At 39.4% G+C, this 18,628-nt stretch overlaps 3 protein-coding genes across 3 annotated transcripts; 1 reads left to right on the top strand and 2 right to left on the bottom strand.

Annotated features, from left to right (window-relative positions):
* The first annotated feature begins 387 nt into the window (after window positions 1-387).
* On the top strand, window positions 388-7,050 carry LOC139606810 (E3 ubiquitin-protein ligase TRIM39). Its single transcript, XM_071459159.1, has 10 exons — window positions 388-494; window positions 1,390-1,439; window positions 1,723-1,865; window positions 2,050-2,148; window positions 3,064-3,195; window positions 3,290-3,412; window positions 3,558-3,686; window positions 4,605-4,683; window positions 5,046-5,072; window positions 5,186-7,050. Exons 1-10 carry the CDS (start codon window positions 403-405, stop codon window positions 5,716-5,718), a joined length of 1,407 nt encoding a protein of 468 aa, XP_071315260.1. The 5' UTR covers window positions 388-402; the 3' UTR covers window positions 5,719-7,050.
* LOC139606812 (CD209 antigen-like protein E) lies at window positions 6,726-10,176 on the bottom strand. The gene is made up of 6 exons (XM_071459164.1): window positions 9,560-10,176; window positions 8,732-8,833; window positions 8,342-8,458; window positions 7,912-8,072; window positions 7,362-7,486; window positions 6,726-6,843 (listed from the first exon to the last, which is right to left on the bottom strand). The coding sequence occupies exons 1-6, from the start codon at window positions 9,702-9,704 to the stop codon at window positions 6,726-6,728; spliced, it is 768 nt and encodes a 255-aa protein (XP_071315265.1). The 5' UTR covers window positions 9,705-10,176.
* Window positions 10,177-10,301: 125 nt separating this feature from the next.
* LOC139606808 (receptor-type tyrosine-protein phosphatase eta-like) lies at window positions 10,302-18,607 on the bottom strand. The gene is made up of 11 exons (XM_071459158.1): window positions 18,182-18,607; window positions 17,262-17,350; window positions 16,073-16,664; window positions 15,226-15,474; window positions 14,466-14,708; window positions 14,043-14,166; window positions 13,232-13,386; window positions 12,853-13,110; window positions 12,138-12,404; window positions 10,808-10,905; window positions 10,302-10,642 (listed from the first exon to the last, which is right to left on the bottom strand). The coding sequence occupies exons 1-11, from the start codon at window positions 18,228-18,230 to the stop codon at window positions 10,559-10,561; spliced, it is 2,208 nt and encodes a 735-aa protein (XP_071315259.1). The 5' UTR covers window positions 18,231-18,607; the 3' UTR covers window positions 10,302-10,558.
* Between the last annotated feature and the right edge of the window lie 21 nt (window positions 18,608-18,628).

Here is an 18,628-nt window from a genome sequence, read left to right as displayed (position 1 = left end):
TTTACACATTTTACTAGTGTTAAAATGGAGATAAACACACTGGTAGTTTCAGTAAAATATTACATGTATGATTTGTAGTTCATGTTAATGTCAAAAATCACATGGTTTCACTGTTGAATTTGTTTCCTTTTGTTATTATTATTTTTTTACATTTTAACATTTTTTGAATCTTTTTTTGAATATTTGATATTTACAATAACAATAAATGTATCGATTGTTACAGTAACACTGCTGCTTCTTAATTCCAGCATGTGCGTCATTCTCTGACTTATCACTGCTATAAAATATCATGCCTTCGAGTCCCCATGGTGAACGTGCCAGCCGCTGCCAGGAAGTTTGCACGAAATTCATGTCAGGCAGGTCTGCAGAAAAAGGCCATAAAAGAGTCCAAAGATCAGGCAGATGCAGGCAGGAACAAATAGCCTGGTCAGGCAGCAGCAGTTGTCCAGTCTTCTCCACCAGCAGAACTGCACCACCGCTCCCTCAGACAAAAGGTATGACACAATGAACTCTGGGAACATCAGCATAGGTTATATATGATAGACTGTATATATCTGTGGTGCAGGTCTGTGTGATATGAATGAAAATTTCCTTAGAATTCATTTTGTTTTACTCTGTTTTAGATTAATTATTTAGCTTTTTAGGTACAAGTGTATGGATGAAGATTCAACACTGTAGATTTTTTGTTTGTTTGTTTTTGGATGTGATCACCAACCTAAAGGAAATACGTTTTTTCTAAACTTGAAAAAGTTGTTTCTCATTTTTCTAAACTGATATTCAAGTATTGTTGCGTTTGATCACTAAAGAAATGATTCATTTGTATTGGTTATCATTTATAATCGCAGAAATGAATTATAGAACAAATGTATAGCATTCTGTACACAGGTGAATCATATCTGAATGTTAAATTTTCCTTTATAGCTTAAATCATGTTTCTCAACAGTCAATAGCTGTTTTCATATTAACATTTGAATATTTTTTACTTATTAGAATTTTTTTTTTAACAAATTGATGTGATATCTTGAAATATTCATAAAGTGTGATATACTGATATAAGCCAATACATAAACCAATTCAAATTAACTCTACCACCACCAACTACAGTAAAATGTTTTTTTAGACATTCATGCATTGGTAAAAATGAAAAATCCAATAATATCATAATGCTAATATCATAAAACTAGCAGGAGCCATTTGCCTGCATCAGGAGTACTTTTACTTTGGATATTTAAATTACATTTTGTTTTGTATTATTCACACGCTTACTTAAATGATATTTTCAGAGCAGGGCTATTTATACTGCAGAGTTAGAGCAACAAAAGGATCTGACTATTTCTTCCTCCACTGGTCACCAAACATTTGAATGTTTTTTATGTGACTTCTTCACAGAAGTGAGGACACCACCATGGAGAAAAAGAGCATCCTGAAAACTAACAAAAGTAGGCTTTTTAAAAATGTATATATTTCTATTCATTCACTGCCATCGCTACTTTTTCACAAACATGCATGTTTGATAACTTACAACCTTTGATCGGTGTGGGGAGATAATGCAGCTCACATTCAGTCACACGGAAATAATTTAACTTAGTAATGTCTTTGATTGTCAGTGGTTGTTCAGGACACTTTTCCACTTTTCCCCTCATTTTCTACTGGAAGTCTCTGTTTGAAATCAGCTGTGTGAATCAAGACACTGTCTTCTCCTGAATCCCCCCTCCTCCACAGAAGTGAGCTTGGTGACGGCTTTGGAGACCACCACCCAGAGCAGCTCCATCGGGGCTGTGCGCTGGACCCTGCCTGATGAAAACCTCCAGGCACACAGCTCGGCCCCCAGCAGACCTGCCAACCCCAACAACCTCACCAAACAGGTACGACACTTATTCCTGATTTGTTTCTCTTTTGTTATTCAGTTTTTGCCAGTGGTTTCTCTTTTGTTTTACCTTGGGGTTAAGGTTATTTTTTTTATACTTTTATGAGTTCATCAAACTTATCTAGGCAGTGTGACTTTTATGAATCCGAATAAAAGTTTAAATTTGTGTGTTTTTCGCACAGCAACATCCTCGTCTGAGCGGCCTGAAGGATCTGCGCAGCCTGCAGGAGTGTGTGCACTTCATCCAACGCTGGAAAGAGCAAGTGGACCAAGTCTGCAAGGTAGGAACTGAGTGAAGGAAGGAAAAGTTAGTTAGTGGCTCAGTAGACACATATTAGTATTATTAATCATTAACAGCAGCATAATGGAATAAATTCAGAGGACAAAGAACAAAAAGCCTTTTACAGACATGAGCACACCTGCATATCTGTCACATGAAATTTGAACATGGCCGACAAGATGAAGAACAACTGATATTAAAAATTTGTTTGCCCCATTTTTAATCCACATTTCATGTAGAGGCTGCTGTAGGTTGTTTGCCAGCTCAGGAGAGGAGTCATGTAAAAAACACAGATAAGAGCTTGTTGTTCACCCTGTTAAAAACTCATAGCTTAAACAGGTCCTTGTTTTTTTTTCAAGCTACATCACCTCATTGAGTGCATTTGCCTATGAGTTCATGTGAACCTGAATTAATGATTGCACAAATTGGATAAGCGTTGCTAGGGGAAACGATTACTTTGCTTATTCATGTAGGGTTGATTGGGTGCGTGGATTCTGATAAGACACGTTTACTGACTCTTTTACAACCTGATTGCTAACCCTCTAACCTACTGCACTGAAACACATGGCTGGGACATGTAGGGTGGGCGTCAACATGTGCTGCAAGATGTTATATACTATATATGATTTTTTTTTTTTTTTTTTTTACAAGGTTCCAATATTGCTACAACCTTTTGACATTTGTAAATGTGAAAGCAGATTTTTCCTCCAAATCAGCTGTTTTCGACCTTCAGATGACATAAACCCAAACAGTCTGTGCCTGATTTTCATGAGCTTTGGCTTTGAAACTCACATTTCTGTCAACATGAGCTGGAAGTCATTTGTCTTTATGTTGTATCATTGTCATAGTAACACACTATTATGTTTTTTAGAGTGTATAACTATGTCTGACAGTGTGTGGTCTTGTGTTTCATCAGGGTGGGAGCGATTCAGAGGAAGGGACCTGTAAGAAAGAAGCCCAGAGTTCGGACCGGCGTACCGAGCGCAGTCTTGAGGAGAGCAGGAAACTGATCCTGGAGTGGGCTGATGAACTCCATCATGTCGACATGGTCAGTGCACGCGCTACTCCATGTGTGATGGATGTGCTATGTGTGAACAAGTAGCAAATATATCAATCTTAACTTATTGATTTTGTGTCCTTAGCTCCTGAAAGAAACACCCTGGATATCTGAGAGTCAAGACCATGAGAATAGCGATAAGGATGGCAATGAGGACGCACAGCTGAGGATCATGGAGTGGGCAAAGGAGCTGCAGACAGCAAGTGAGGTGAGGCGTCCTTGACTTCAAACCAAAAGTCAAAGAAACTCGTGGAGAGAATTTTAAGCACATGGAGGAAAATAAATATATAAAACAGAGTTGGTGTTGTGGGTGTTTTTTTTAAAGAATCTAAAATGAGTATTTATGTTTGCAGAGTTTTGGTGTGCAGAAGGAAGAACTGGGCAAAATGTTGCGTCTGTTGGGGCTGAAGAAGAAACGGCTGGTCAACCTGCTGCCCCTGCTCGAGTTCATCACCTGGTCTCTACTCAAGGAAGACAGCATGGTGAGCAACCACTCCTACAAATCAACACTTTACCAGATCTCTTACTGTGCATCTAATCAGTAAATATTTCAGTTTGGCCATAAAGCAGTTTAGCAACTGAGTTCCTCAAAAGGGTGAAATGAAACAGACACCGTGACAAGCTACTTGAATTCTAAGATAAACGAATAGACCATTGTTGAAGCCATAAAACACAGATATGGCTTAATCTCAAAAATCAAAACTGAGCAGTTGCTCGATATCATGCAGTCCTGACATGACCAGGTTATGAAAGCACTTTACATAACATGCTATATAAGTGAACCCTGCTCTTTGAATGCGTGTGGAAGCCCAATAAATTAACTGAGTGATTACATTTATATGACCCCGATCTACCTCTGCCCTGATAACTTCCAACAATCAAAGCCCTGAATAACTGATAGAGAAGGCTTTCCAGATAACACATCACCATATTTGCAGATGATGGTGTAGTGTACATTGCAAAGTTAATGATTTAAGTTTGAAAGAATATTCTGTAGTTGTGCTTGGTTTTTTGTTTCAGTTTTTTTATTTTTTATAACAGTGTAGTGAGACTTTGTCCCTAACAACAATCTGTTACCAGACATTTGTGCATGGTTATGACCAGTTTGGGTTAAATTTACTGTTAACTTGCTTCCAAGAACACAAGAGCCTTATGTTGGGCATTATTGCCATTATACAACCGACCACAGCCAGCCAGCAGCCTAACCATGCGCTAACTGTGAGGGAAGGAGCGTCCTCCTGAACATTTACACCAGGATCAGTGATTTACTGCTGAAACTCGTGGTTATAGTCACATGGTCATAAGGAAATGGAGACAAAGGGCGAATTATAAAGGGAATCAAATAAGAAAATATTGTTCACATCAAACATGTCTTCATTTGATTTTTTTTTCCTTTTTAGAACATGGTTCCACAGTTATGGTTACTGGCAAAACAAAGGACCTGGATAGCAGGAATTCCAAGATACATCCCCAACTCAGGTGTGCATTTTTAAAATCTGTACATTTGTTTATGTTGCCGCTGACCTCTGAATCTTAGATTTCAAAATGACACAGATTTTCCCAAAGGAGAAGCACAATTATAGCAGGGTGACAGAGTGTTGTTTAGACATTCTTTTGCTTGTGATCCCATAATACAAAGCATTAGCTCCTCCTCAGACCCAAAATAATGATTTTTGAGGTGCAGAATTTATCTATTTTTTTGTTCTCCTAACCTGGTAATCACCTCATGACCCTTTCATTCTTTGTGATTAATTTCAGTACTTGTTTAGACCATGTACCATAAACATTTGCCTTGTTCAGCCACTGCAGCTATAATATAATGCCTGTTCCTCTATTTTCAGTTTGGAGTTGGATTTGCAGTGCAGCAGGTGAGATCACCCAAAACTTTATCCTTCTTTCATCTCACGTGACAACTAGAAAAACAGCAAACAACCCACTTACAATTTAATAAGCTAATTTGTCTCCCTGTTTTTACAAACAGCTGATGTGATGCTTGACCCCATGACCCACCACCCGTGGCTGCAGCTGTCAGACGACCAGCGAATGGTCCAGGAGGGCCTCTCAGCATCCAACCTGCCTTACAGCTCCCAGCGCTTCGACAGTTGGCCATGCGTGCTGGGATGGGAGGGCTACAGCAGTGGACGCCACTACTGGGAGGTGGACATAGCCAACAATGGCTACTGGCGCATAGGAATGGCCACCGCTGACTCCAAGCGGCAGGGTCAGTTCCCCATGACCCCAAAGCACGGCTACTGGGCCCTGTGGCGCAGCACACACCAGTTCTACGCCTGCACTAAGCCAGAGGTGCCACTGCCAGTTGGCCTCGTGCCTCGACGGATGGGGATCTACTTAGACTACGAAGAAGGCCAGATCTCTTTCTACAACGCAGAAACAAAGTCCCACATCTACACCTTCACTGGGACCTTCAGAGGGAAGCTGTACCCTCTGTTCGCCCCGCTGGATGGTCGCACACTCATGAGAATCATCCTACCTAACGACATCTCAGCAAACTGAGAGACATGGATCTTAATAACTTTTAATGGACTCTTGAAAAAATTCAATTTAAGATAAGACAGATAAAACACTTTTTGGCATTGTACATTGTACAACGAAATTCTGTTCGATACTCACAGCATGTAAAACAGATAAAACAGATAAAAACAGATGAAATAGATAAAAACAGATAGAACTGACAGAACTGACAAAACACACATAACAGGAAAGGAAGCCGAGAGTACCAAGCCGCTGTGTCAACATGCACCACCATGTTAGGACTTGTGACTTTCAGGAAATAAATGTAAAACTATCTTGACTAAAAAGTACAAAAAACACAAAACCAGCAAGATATGGAGAGAGTTAGCTGTGACTTTCAAAATAAAAAATATTTAGAACTTGACTTCCCTTAAAGGTCCTTAAATTGAATTTAAAGTCTCTTAAGCTTCACTTAAAAACTGTCTCCGTTCAGTGGATAAAGACTGAACTACATCAAAGTGCTGACAGAAAAAGTGACCAGATGCATCGATCAAAGCGCTCTAAGAAGAAAACCCTTAGCAGGATGGAGTCTGATTTCTACAACATTTACATTTAGACGCGTTTGACACGAAAGTGTAAACACACCCTGCATTTACACACAGGATGTGTGCATAACTCTCTGACATGCACACAATAAATGTTTCTTATACTTTACATGTTGTCTTTTATACTTATCTCTGACTTTTTTTACTTACATATCTTCCATATTTTTCATCTTAAACATTTTACAGAGTAAAAATATAATTATCTACTTAGCAGGTATAATATAAAGCTCTCTAAAACAAAAACAAAAAAAACCCCACACATTTCCTTCACTGTTGCCTTTGAAAAGTTGTCTTTCATGCAAGAAAATGTAGCTGAAGAAGGAGTCCACAGATTCTGCAACAATGGTCAAGTTCTCGGTACAAAAAAGGTGAAAAACACCAGCCTTTTGCCAGAACATTGTAAATAAAGAAATATAAGATGCGTGTGGATCTGTTTGCAGCCTGTCAGGACTCTCTCTTACAAGCCCAGGGTCCGTATGCTTCACAGTCGGCAGCGAAGAGGCTCCCACCTCCCCTCAGGTCTGCACAGTCCCTGTGATCAGCATCCCATTCCACCTTCACCCTTTACCACACGAACACACACACAAAAGAGGGAATAAGAGAGGAAAGTCCACCAGACCCGACAGCATTCAGCATTCAAACTAGAATAAAACCATCAGTATTAATTTAGAGTAAGTGATGATTAATGATTGTATGAAATGAAATGTATATGTAAATATTTATATGGATGAACAGTTTGTCATGGTAATAAAAACAAATTGAACTAAAATATTACGAGGTCTGCGTGTCAGTCTTCAAGAAAATACGCAATGTGTTTTACATCAGTAGCTACTTGACTTGCACTTCTGATGTAAACTATATTACTGGACACTATCACTGCAGTGGATATTTGATACAGAATATTAGAGTTAAAGATTATGGTCCTCATCTAATTCTCTATTCTCACCTTTTTTCTTTCCATGAATGCTGAGCCACAGAATATTCTCCCTCTCTTGTCACCTTTGACCTCAGGTGTTTTATGTCATCTTACATTTGAAAAACTGTTCTACCTGTTAACTGGGAGTGAGCCAGTGGACTTACGGGATGTAGTGCTGGAGGTCCGACCCGTCCCACCACAGCCACTGACCCTCCTGCTTGGAGTCTGTCAGTCCCACCCACAGGAAGGGGAACTGAGGGAACTTCCTCATCACACCTTGGATAAATTCCTGAGGATTAAGGATGATTTTACTTCCAAAATGCTTTTGGGACAAAAAATTCTTCCTGATGCTTCCTGTTCGGTTGTTCTGAAACTCATGGGTTTCATCATGAGTTTACAAAGTGCAGTATTAACACTGTAATTTCTGTACATACAACTTCTATTGCACATCTGTCCTCTGAGATTTTACTCTGATATATATTATATATTGTGCAGATTGTGAAGCCCTTTGAGGTAAATTTGTGATGTGTGATTTGTGGTACATAAATAAAACCAACTTGACTTGACATCAGGGTTATGTTAAAGATTTAAAGGTTTTCATTAAAGGTCACAGAGAGCTTACAGAGAGATGTAGCTACCAGAGCTGTAAATTTAAGTTCTTAGTTTTACTGATGTGCACTCGAGGTCGACTGGACTCCCACTTTGCACAGTTACCATCTCTGCAGAGTCTTTGATTACGGCCAGACTGCTGTTGTGTGCCCGACAAAACTCAGCGCTCTGATTCCACTGGCGGTTTTCCTGAATTCCCACTGAGAAGAAGTAGCAGTGACCTCTCCACCACAGCCAGCCGTCCGGACACAAACTGCATCTGGAGTCTACGCACAACAGGTAAGACACACGGGTGTAAGTTTAGGGTGAGAATCCTGGAAGTGCTGGAGGTGATATATTGCAACACTGTAAGAATCAGTCTATCATGATTTCATGAGACTAGATTTCAATGAAATCTCAGGCATACGCATCAACACAGTCCTGACAGGTCAAACCATATTTCCTGTATTGAGTAAACTATACATTTTTGAGCTTTAGGAGATGTCACATTTGCAGGATGTCAGATGTTTGAACCAGAGACGAAAATGTAAGTCACCTTGAGTGACAGTGTGAAGCATGAGGCTCAGATCATGGCGCTCTTTTTCACACTGCTGCAGCTCCTGTCTTGTAGTTTTAGAAGTCTGATCCACTTCTGGTGCTGCCGTCCACGCGACTGACAAATGAACACAAGCTGATCCAGCAATCGAATAACTTTTTGTTAAGTTTGAGGCGCTTTCAGAGTAAAGCTCCAGTTTAAATCAGGTGCAGGATACCAGATTTGGTAGAAAGAAAACATAGAGATTAACATTTCCTTTTCACAGCAATTGAATTTAAACGTTCACCAACATGGAAATACTGAACTGAAAAGTATTATAAATGATTTGTACAATATATCAAATGTCACAGTTATAGGCGTGTATGCTTATTATTTTATATTGATACTCACCAAATAACACCAGGTAAAAAAGGAGTCCAGTAAAGAGGATTATTGTTGCCATGGCAACAGCCACTCCAGCTATCAGATGACGACCTGAACAGGATGCTGCATCTGTGATGGTTAGGAAAAATATTGTTTGTCATGAAACAGTGTCTGTCATTACAGCAGAATCTTTTTGTGGTTTCAAATTGACGTGTCTTTGTAATCATCAGCAAGAAAGTGATCATTTATTACATCATTGATACTTTTTCTGAGCTGTCAATTTGAAGAGACGGAAATATTATCCTTTGTAACTTTATTTTCAAGTTCGACTGCACGTTCTCTAACTTTTTGCCATTTTGACACTTTGACACTACACATGCTCTTTAAAATGAAACCATTATCTTACATTTATTATTTTTAATTTCTCTAAATGTAGATATTTAATCTGTGGTGAAGTGATAACCAAAGACTTAAAGACAATTCACTACTTTAAAACTTCATCTTTAAGTACTTTTCATATGTTTATTTGCCCGTACAGTTTATACACCACTTCACATTTGACCTCAGATGCTGATAAAGATAAAATTGAGACGCTCTTTAAGAATAGGAAAAATAAACTTGGATGTTGATTCCAGGAAAACTGTAGATCTGCTCGTAACTGTAATATCAGGTGATGTTTTAGGGTTGACACACAAAGTACTAAAAAAAGTGAACAAGACTGAATATGAAGTTTGCTATTGCATTAAAAAAAATCTTGCTTGCTTATTGAGAAAGTAAAGTTCTGTCTTTGACTTTAGTACAAAAAGTGCACTTGATTTACACCAGTTGTGTCAGGAGATGCTGTTAATAACTAACCTGCTGGTGTTTCCCTCTTGACCTCATTGTCCAGGTCTCCCAGTGATGAGTCCATGCAGGTGTTTGATGCTCTTTGTCCTTTTACTTCGACTGTTTCATGTGCTTGTCGACTCATAATTACAACATCCTCTCGATTTTCACACATTAAAGCTGTTCAAAATATGATCACCCCGCCCCTTCCTCATACCAGCGCTCTCTTCGACAACAAAAATAAAGTATTGAGCCCGAAAAAACACTCAGCAGAGGAAGCTGGCAGGGTGCGTGGAGAACTAGCAGCTTGCATATGCAGCAACTATTAATAATGGCATCATCTCAGATGCTGGAGGTGTTATATCTGCGTATATTCAGCTGGCCCAAACCTGAACCTGAGACATTACAGTTTCTCACTGTTGTATTTTTGTTTTTATGTGAATTTCAGACACTCCTGCTGACCTGACTGATCTATCTGCTGCTTATCTATTGATTATCTTCTCATTATCAAAGGTGATTGTCACTTTGAGGTGCAATCAAGTTTGTTTGCTGTTGATAAAAGGTGCAAAAAATATATGTTCTCTGCATCTGTTAGAGTTGTAATTTGGAAAAAGGAGGATTGAATTACTTTTTATTTTTTATATGTGGTCATATTCCCTTTTCTGTATGTACATATGAGCTTCTATATGTGCAAAAGAAACATCAAGAAAAAATGAAATAAAATAAATAAAAACCAGAGGAAAGCAACAAAAGTATATTATATATGGTTTATTTTCTTTTTTGATCATTCAAATGATCAATCCAAAAGACTGAGAATCAGCACATTTTCTGAACTGTAACTAGATTTAAAACTACAGAAGACAAAATTATGTAAAAATATACTGTATAATCTCATTTCTTTTTTCTAAATATCACACACACAGCATCTTATTATTCTAATTTCTAATTTGACAAAAAAAAAAATCCAAGACAGAAACATTCACATCCAAAATACCTTCACCAAAACCAATGCAATAAAAAAAAAAAAAATCATTCTGCAGTATGTTCACTTTCTCGTGTCTCAAGTTTCCAGAAAACACCTCCCTCCAGAGTTCTATTAAAATGTTCTTGTAGCTGCAACACAACAACACATAAAAATAAAGAAAGCTGTGAATGGATATACATTTGTAAAACTCTATCTGTAAAACACAAAGAATCACTGCATGTCCCTTTTACAAAAACATCACCTTTCATCACCAGATCCTGTATTTCTTTTATCCATGTGGTGCATTGACATACCTGTTCAAATATAAGTTTCCTCGTGTTTTCGTTAGCACAGTGGAGAGGTTCTGAGGAAGAGCATAACATGGACAGACCAATCTCCCTTAACTGTGGCTCTGGGGAACAAATAGAGATGTGTAAAGAGGAAGTTGGACCAAGGAGACACACTCACTCATTCACACTGTAAGATTTGCATGAGAAATAATATCCACTGTGCTCAGACGCTATCAGCAAAAAATGCAGTTTAGTTTTGTCGCCTAAGTTCCAGGTTGTAGATACACACAGTATATGGACCTCCAAAGAACTTCCTCTTATTTATCTTGAAGTTTTAACCCATTTAACCATAAATCAAATATTACACACACAACCTAAATATTTAGATTGATTTATTAGGGTGCTTTCACACCGAATCTGTTTGAACAAACTGGTGCAATTTGCCAGTTTAGCTGTATATAACAATAATCCCTGATAATATGTAATATAATCAATTGATCAACTCAACCTTAACCCAGATAAGTAGCAGAAAATTGACCGATTAAAAAAAAGATTTGTAATAGAAAATGTCGAGATTTTATCCTGTTCAGTGTGTTTTGGTATTTTCTTATTTAAAAAAAAAATAGGGAAATTTAGCAACCACAGACCTTCCCTTACCTGTCCTGTTTATACATGTTAGTCATTCTCCATTACATGAGGTCCAGTGTTGACTAATAATTCTAGTAATCAGTGATTTCTCCAGCACCAAAGATTAACACTTAGACACACGAGGTGCAGTAAAATGCTGCATGACTTGCTGTTGGTCGCTGAAGCTGCATTCAGACATGAGTCGGTCATTTAGCAACTGAGCTCAACATACAGGTGTGAAAGCAACATCTGCTTCCAGACAGCCATCGAGATCAGTGGACATCAGCATAAAGTTTAAACAGTCCTCAGTTCCTTCATCTTTGTGTCAGCTTCAATTACAACCGAGCAGACACACTGAAAGCGGTTTATCAGTTTTGGTGTCTATATGTCAGCAGGTAAGTTAAGTGAGGAAATTCCTCTGTACAAATATCTTGGTCACTTTCTTTAATAAACAAATCTCAGAAACGTCTGTGTCAAGGAAGCTGTAGAGTTGAGAGTTTGCTGCCAACCTGCAGCCTCCGGGGTTTCATCTCCTAACTACGCAGCTCATGGATGCAATGGTTCTGAGCATTTGACTCTCACACCTGTTTGATGTTTGATTTTCCTTGAACGCACCTAATGAATTTATGTCCAGAAGGTTTAAAGTCTCTGCAAGTGTGTTTCCAGCAAAATGAAACTAACAGCTGCCTGGAAGTCAGAACACCTAGGAAAACATTCACAACCTCACCTGTTTGATGTGACATGCATAATGGGGGACTCAGGTCCTGATCCGCCATTGTTCGAACTTGAAAGTCGTAGATGGTCCCTGATTTCAAGTTATCAAACGTGTAGCTGGTTTTGTTATCCACATTCCCAGTCAGGCTTTGGCCCCAGAATTTGGAGTTGAGGTTGACCAAGTACTTGGCATTTACTATGTTGGGAGGGGCTTTCCACTGGAAGGTGATTTGGGTTTCATTGAAGTTACTGACACTGACATGAGTAGGCTGGCGCGGCTCTGAAGAAAGGGTAGAGAGAAAAAATGAGGCACTGTTGTATCAGAGTACCTTGAAGTCAGATTTTCATTACAAATGTTTTGTATTTTCAATCACTTAGAAAGAAACCCTTTTTTGATCTGATTTATTTATGCTCTGCAATTATCGAGCAACAGAAGCAGCAGCCACGGTCAGATGAAGAGCCACGAGCGACAGACTGAGATAGGCACTAAGGTAACCAACATCAGTGTGCCCTGATGTTGTGCTGGAAATTACTCAGACCATGTGCAGCATGGAATCAGATTGTTCTTACTCATGGTATGATGGAAAGTCCCAATTATTTATTATAAAAAAAAACATGCTTACTGCAGTAAATTCACACATCACAAAATCAACAGGGACAAAAATCTTATTGATTTTAACTTTAAACACATAAGTGGATGAAATACAACAGAGGGGAAAGTGACTCACTGGTGAATTTGGAGCCTTCCACCGGCGAGCTTACAAGATGTCCGATAACACTATAGACCTTCACTATGTATTCGGCCGCAGTCTTCAGTCCTGTAAAGCGAGCCTCGGGCGTTGATGGGCGCTCTATTACAAGGTCATCTGTGCCATTCATCCGGAGCTCGACCTTGAAAGATGGGTAATTACCAGCAGAAGGGGACCAGTTGGCATTAAGGGATTCAGATGTTGTCTCCAACACCAGGTTTGAAATCGGCCCGGGAGCTGTGCAGGAGAGTCACAGAGTCAGATTAGTGACATTCGAGGCGGCGGGGTGACAGTTTTTGTTTGGCGTCTGTGAATCAACAACTAACAGTCAACTGAAAAACCATCAGCAAAGAGCTACCGGTGTAGTTAGAGATGGTCACGCTGTCTCCCCGAATGTGATTGGCCAGTGCTGTCACGCTGAGGGTTATGTTGGTGCCCATCGGCAGCGTCGTCACATTCACTTCCTGCTGGACTTGAGATGCATTGCATGTCACCTTGTTCTCAATAAACGTGCTGTTGGGAGGAGAAACTCATTTGACTCAAACTGCTGTTACTGGCAGAGGCAACAGAGCGTGACAAGTAACACAGCAGTGGAACCCCTCAGTTCATTACTGCTTGAGTCCTATCCTTGTTACAATCAGAGATCTTTGAATGCAGCAAAATTACTATGGTTCAAGAAATTGGAGCCGTCACTGGGTGAGACAAACAACCCCCAGGTTAGATCAAGTTGTTTGAAAAGAAAAGTTAAAATGTAAAATGACACATCACAGTTTACATTACGACTCCTTGGTTCAACTTTTACCAGCCGTGGTCGCTGTCGCTACTTTGGGTGCGTTCATTTGAAGCAAAAAAGGGGAATAATTTCTATTCACTATAATTCCATCTATAAGTGACACAGGGACAATGTATGAATTTTTTGGTCGTGGGGTTCAAACCTTTTCTGTAATTAATTATCTAAAAGTAAAAATCTGGGCCCTGAGATAAAATCGTATCAAATGGTCAGTAAAGGTGTCCTTGATGTGATGTAATGGTTAAACTCCTGCCTTGACTAGAGTCTGTCTGACTCCTCATCATACAGCAACGTTGCTTAGGAACTGTAAGTGCAATGTCATCACTTGGCATAAACTATGAAAATAAGACTCAAATGGTACATATGTACAAATACATACTAATTACTGTCATTCTTAGCCACCACGAAGAAAGCGGTGACACTTCCCTCAGGCGGCTTCCAGGTAAGCAGCAGTGACTCTCTGGTGTTTTCAGTAACATTCAGGCTGGTCACTTTACCGGGCTCTGACAGAGAGGGCAAACAGATCAGAACAGCAAATACAACAACACCAATACAGGTCAGATGTGACTCTAATTTGCCTTCGCTGATTTGAATTTCATATTATGTGGGCAAGAAAACGACCAGCTGTAAAACTTCTTCCTCCTTTAAACCCGAACAAGCTTTGTTTTTATGTGCTTTAGTTTATCTCAATCACAAAGCTTCCTGTTAAAATTCACCACCAGGTAAAAGGTTAAAAATATATATATATATATAGCATCATTACCCGTTCAAATATGTTTAGTTTCATGTGACAGAAACTCACTGGTATGTGTTGTGATGTTAAGCGCTTCACTCAGTCTGTTGGAGACTCCTGTGATCACGGTGAACGTGTAAGAGCTTCCAGGTCTCAAACCATGGACTTCTTTCTCCACCATGTCACTGCAAGTCCTATTACCTTGAAACTCAACATAATAGAAATCTGCATTTCCAGCCGGTTTGTCCCAGCTCAGAAAGACAGATGTTTCTGTCACCATGGTTACAGTGAGGTTTTCGACTTTGCTGGGTACTGAAAAACAAAGAGAGAGGGAGAGAGTAACCAGCTCTGAAGTGATCAATAATATCTCTAGTAGCAAATGACACTTTAAATGAAGCAAAATCGAACATACAGTATTTTATGGTATTTATAGGTAAAAATGAAATCTAAAAAATTGGCTGAAATCGAAATGAAAGCAAACAGAAACTGGAAATTTAAAAAAGAGAGAAAAAGGAAATTTAGGAGCATCTCTGCTTGTGAAGTTTGTGAGTGGGAGTAAAGGTGAAGGTTTGATAAATATGGGCACTGACTTCATGAAATAGGGGACAAAAATAATTTATGATTATTGTGATAAAAGGAGAAATGTTAATGTAGCCTGGAGATGTGTTGGCACTCGGCCCCTCTGTGCTAAAACATGTTGTTCCAGGATTATTATTATTAAAGCAATGTGGATATGACCCACACCAACTCTGCAGTTTGAAGGTGACAGGTGTAAAGGAATCTAAATAACAACAACACTGTTATTTGAATACAGTCAGATGTTACTCACTGGTGTAGAAGAAGACCTCCTGTGAGTTCAGGTCTCGGTCACATTTGACAGGGAACACCTGGACTGAGTAGCGGCTGCCTGGTGTCAGGTCAGTAAGGCCATACGTAAAATTATTCATGGATGCCGTCCAGTTTTTGTCACCCCTGACCTCCACACGGTAATGGCTGATGGCGCCTGGCCCGGCTGGCCATGTGAGCACAGCACTGACGGCCGTCACGTTCGCCACGTCGGCTTGGCAAACGAAATGCTCTGTGGTCAGAAGGAAATGAGACGATGATGGTTTAATGGCAGAGAACCTGAGATATCCAGGGAAAATAAAAATACACAATGTTATATTGTTACACTTATCTTCTTGTTTTTACATTATAAAAATAAACATTAGCAAAGCATCTCAGATGTTTATTTCCTCCTTGTTTGGGTTTTTTTTTTTGGATGGGTTTGATTGAAATTTAAATTTGGACTAACATACAGATGGTGTGACCCTTTTTGATTTTGTATCTGTTGAGGAAGAAATTTGTCCCATCACTACATAAAAAAAGTCACAAGGGGAAAAATGTGTTTATGGAGGTGTAATTTCACATGCAAACTAATGTAAAACTTATTTATTTATTAGACATACTAGCAGACCAGTGGACTCTTTATCTAGAACAAGAGACACAATATACTCTGAACTGTAACTAATAATGGTGTAAAATTACTTTTATGAGAAAAGCCACTGTGCAGATGAGGTTCAGAAATAATCGCACCTTTAAAGTTGCCCCGCACAAATCATAAATACGTTATATACATATATAAGTTCTGTGTGGGGCTGTGTGAGACCTACAAAGTGGCTTTAAATGAGTCCTACCTTCATAACAAATAAAAGGCAGGAGGTCTGAGCAGTTCTTTTCAACCCAAGATCCATAACTGAGCATGGCCACACAAGAGTCTTCTATGTAGTTCTCATCAGGATCTGGGACATCAGGAAGCACCATGGGCGATCGCACACATTCAGCAATGATTTCTGCGTTATCAGTTACGTCTGTCACAGGCTGGTCGGTGACGTCGGTGAAGCTGGTTACGTTCATCCAGTTTTCAGTTGTGCCTTCTCCAGACCCGGTAAAGTTCATCAGATCTGGGGTTGTAAAATCTGTGTATGTGGTGAAGCTCGTCATCGTTGGGGCCCTCATTGCTGGGCAGGTACAGGAGCAGCTGCAGCAATCTCTTCTGGGGAAGGAGGATTTGAACACAGGCCAACCAGGGTACCAGTTCTGGAAGGCGAGGGGATCCCCATTGGCCCAGCGGGTCCATGGCATACTGGAGTTACTGGTGGAGTTACTGGTGGAGTTACTGGAGGGGTCGAAGTTCTTGCGGAGGCCAATCCAGGAGTCAGAGGTGAGATTTCTGGCGATGCTCTGGGTGTTACCAGGGGTCACAGTCACCAGGTCTTTGAAACAGACCTGACGGGACGTGAAAGGTTACGGTCAGATTTAGACCCTGATCCTGATCCTGTCTGATTTAGAATTTTATCAAATCTGAATCCACATGTTCACAGGTACCAAAGGTTGTATCCTAAAGACGCTGGTTATTCCCCTCATCTTTAGCACAACCAGCACGTCAAAAAAAACTCACTTATCGAGTGAACTAGTTTGACATCAGGTACATGGATGGGCAAATGTTTTTTATACAGACATTCATGGTTCCCAGAGGTTGTATCCTAAAGACTTTGGTGACTTCTCACAGTGAAATATCTGTTGAACTACAGGATACAGCTTCCAGCCTTTATGCTTAAGCTAACCTGCCGCTGACTGTAGCTTTATTTTTAGAGGACAGACATGGGATCGATATCGATATTCTTACCTGAGTCTTGGCAAGAAAGCAACAAAAGGATAGTTTCCAAAGTGTCTGTTTCTTTAAATTGTTAAGGAAATACACCGTTAAGTGTTTGGGTCAGTGCTGGTGAGTGTCTACTTGTGACCACTGTTCATCTCGGTTCCAGTATTTTTTCTGGCCTCATGTTTCAGCCTCTGTTTCCTTACATCAGGTTCATAACGTACCTGGCAGTGATTCCTGGCCTCATCCCAGTTGTGATTTTCGGACTGGAGGAAGAACTCATGCTCTGCCACGCTATACATTGACATCAGAGCTGGAAAGAAGCGTGCAACACACAAGTCATGTTATTTTCTTCTCTAAGTCATCAAAATCTGAACATTATCCCACAAACAGAACATTATTATATTCTTAATATGTATCTCAATGGTACTAACTTGACTGAACTATGATTCTTTTGTTTTCATGACTGGCGGTCACGTTTTAAATATAGGTGCAAAAACTGGATCTTGTGCCCTCCTTAAAATAAATTAAGATAAAAATAGTCATTATTGATTAAATTCTTAAGCTTTAAAAGATAACTACACTAACAATTCTACACTACACAAAACCACATCACCAAGATCCTCAGACCACACTCAAATAGACATTTCTTTGTCTGGACTCTGCAGCAAAGTCCCAAATGTTGGACTAAGTGTATTAGGTTAGTTACATTTCATGATTAGTTTCTGTTGGACTGGCAAACTGTTGCTCCATATTTGCTTTCCCCATAACTCCGAAACTCTTATAATGCTGTAATAATCAGTCGGACAGAAAATTTATCAATTATAATATCAGTTGATTCATTTTCCCATTGCTCAAATGCGAAGGTTTGCCACTTTTCTCTATTTCATGTGGTTGTAAATTGAATATCTTTGGGTTTTACTCCATTCAAAAAAAACTAACAAAAAAACAAAACATTAGAAGACGTCACATTGGGCTCTGGGTAATTGCTGTGAGAATTTTTTACAATTTCATCGTATGAGCAAAAAATTTATCAAAAAAAAAAAAACAAACTTGCTGATTAATTGATAACATTAATCATTACTAAACTGAACTTTAATACTGTACCTTTAGAAAGTGCTGAATGTAGAATAGTAAGACTCACCCCATGATATTAAAATAAAGACTTGATCCTGTAGAGAAAACTTTCTCATGTTGGCTTCCAGTGGATCCTGTGTGCAATTTCACCTGAGAAAAAAAACAAAAAACAGCAGGAACCACAGATAATATATTCAAACCAAATCTAAAATTATTGAAAATTTAAGGTGAAATGATTGATGTCTCACCAGAGCTACAGCTGCATCCTCTGACTCTCTAAACATGGATGGAAATAATCTCTCAGTATAAGATGTGGTCATATGAACACACACACACACACGTTCCACCTACATGGAAGATCAACAGGTAATAAACAGCACATTTGACTGACAACACAGGGCTCCATTCAGCTCCAGCTTGATTAACAGATGCTGCTGGTTTTGCATCCAACATGCAAAACACTAATAGGAAAAAGTGTTGTATAACCCGGCAGGGGGCAGAGATACAAAGACCA

Source organism: Trachinotus anak, unplaced genomic scaffold, assembly GCF_046630095.1.
Source record: "Trachinotus anak isolate AG129_WGS33_773 ecotype Australia unplaced genomic scaffold, CSIRO_AGI_Tana_v1 ptg000023l, whole genome shotgun sequence".
NCBI lineage: Eukaryota > Metazoa > Chordata > Actinopteri > Carangiformes > Carangidae > Trachinotus > Trachinotus anak.
Note: the sequence above shows the minus strand (reverse complement) of the source record. Positions and strands in the feature narration are given on the sequence as shown.

Bases quoted from the DNA above. Each gene is read 5' to 3' on its own strand.
- LOC139606810 (XM_071459159.1), top strand. From the start codon at position 403: ATGCAGGCAGGAACAAATAGCCTGGTCAGGCAGCAGCAGTTGTCCAGT. The intron at 1,866-2,049 runs GTACGACACTTA...TTTTTCGCACAG, and splicing joins CCAACAACCTCACCAAACAG to CAACATCCTCGTCTGAGCGG. The intron at 3,687-4,604 runs GTGAGCAACCAC...TTTCCTTTTTAG, and splicing joins TACTCAAGGAAGACAGCATG to AACATGGTTCCACAGTTATG.
- LOC139606812 (XM_071459164.1), bottom strand. From the start codon at position 9,704: ATGTGTGAAAATCGAGAGGATGTTGTAATTATGAGTCGACAAGCACAT. The intron at 8,834-9,559 runs GTTAGTTATTAA...TAACCATCACAG, and splicing joins CAAGAGGGAAACACCAGCAG to ATGCAGCATCCTGTTCAGGT. The intron at 8,073-8,341 runs GTGACTTACATT...TGTTGTGCGTAG, and splicing joins GCTTCACACTGTCACTCAAG to ACTCCAGATGCAGTTTGTGT.
- LOC139606808 (XM_071459158.1), bottom strand. From the start codon at position 18,230: ATGAGAAAGTTTTCTCTACAGGATCAAGTCTTTATTTTAATATCATGG. The intron at 15,475-16,072 runs GTAGGACTCATT...TTCTGACCACAG, and splicing joins GCCTTTTATTTGTTATGAAG to AGCATTTCGTTTGCCAAGCC. The intron at 10,906-12,137 runs GTGAGGTTGTGA...TTTGTTCCCCAG, and splicing joins ATGCATGTCACATCAAACAG to AGCCACAGTTAAGGGAGATT.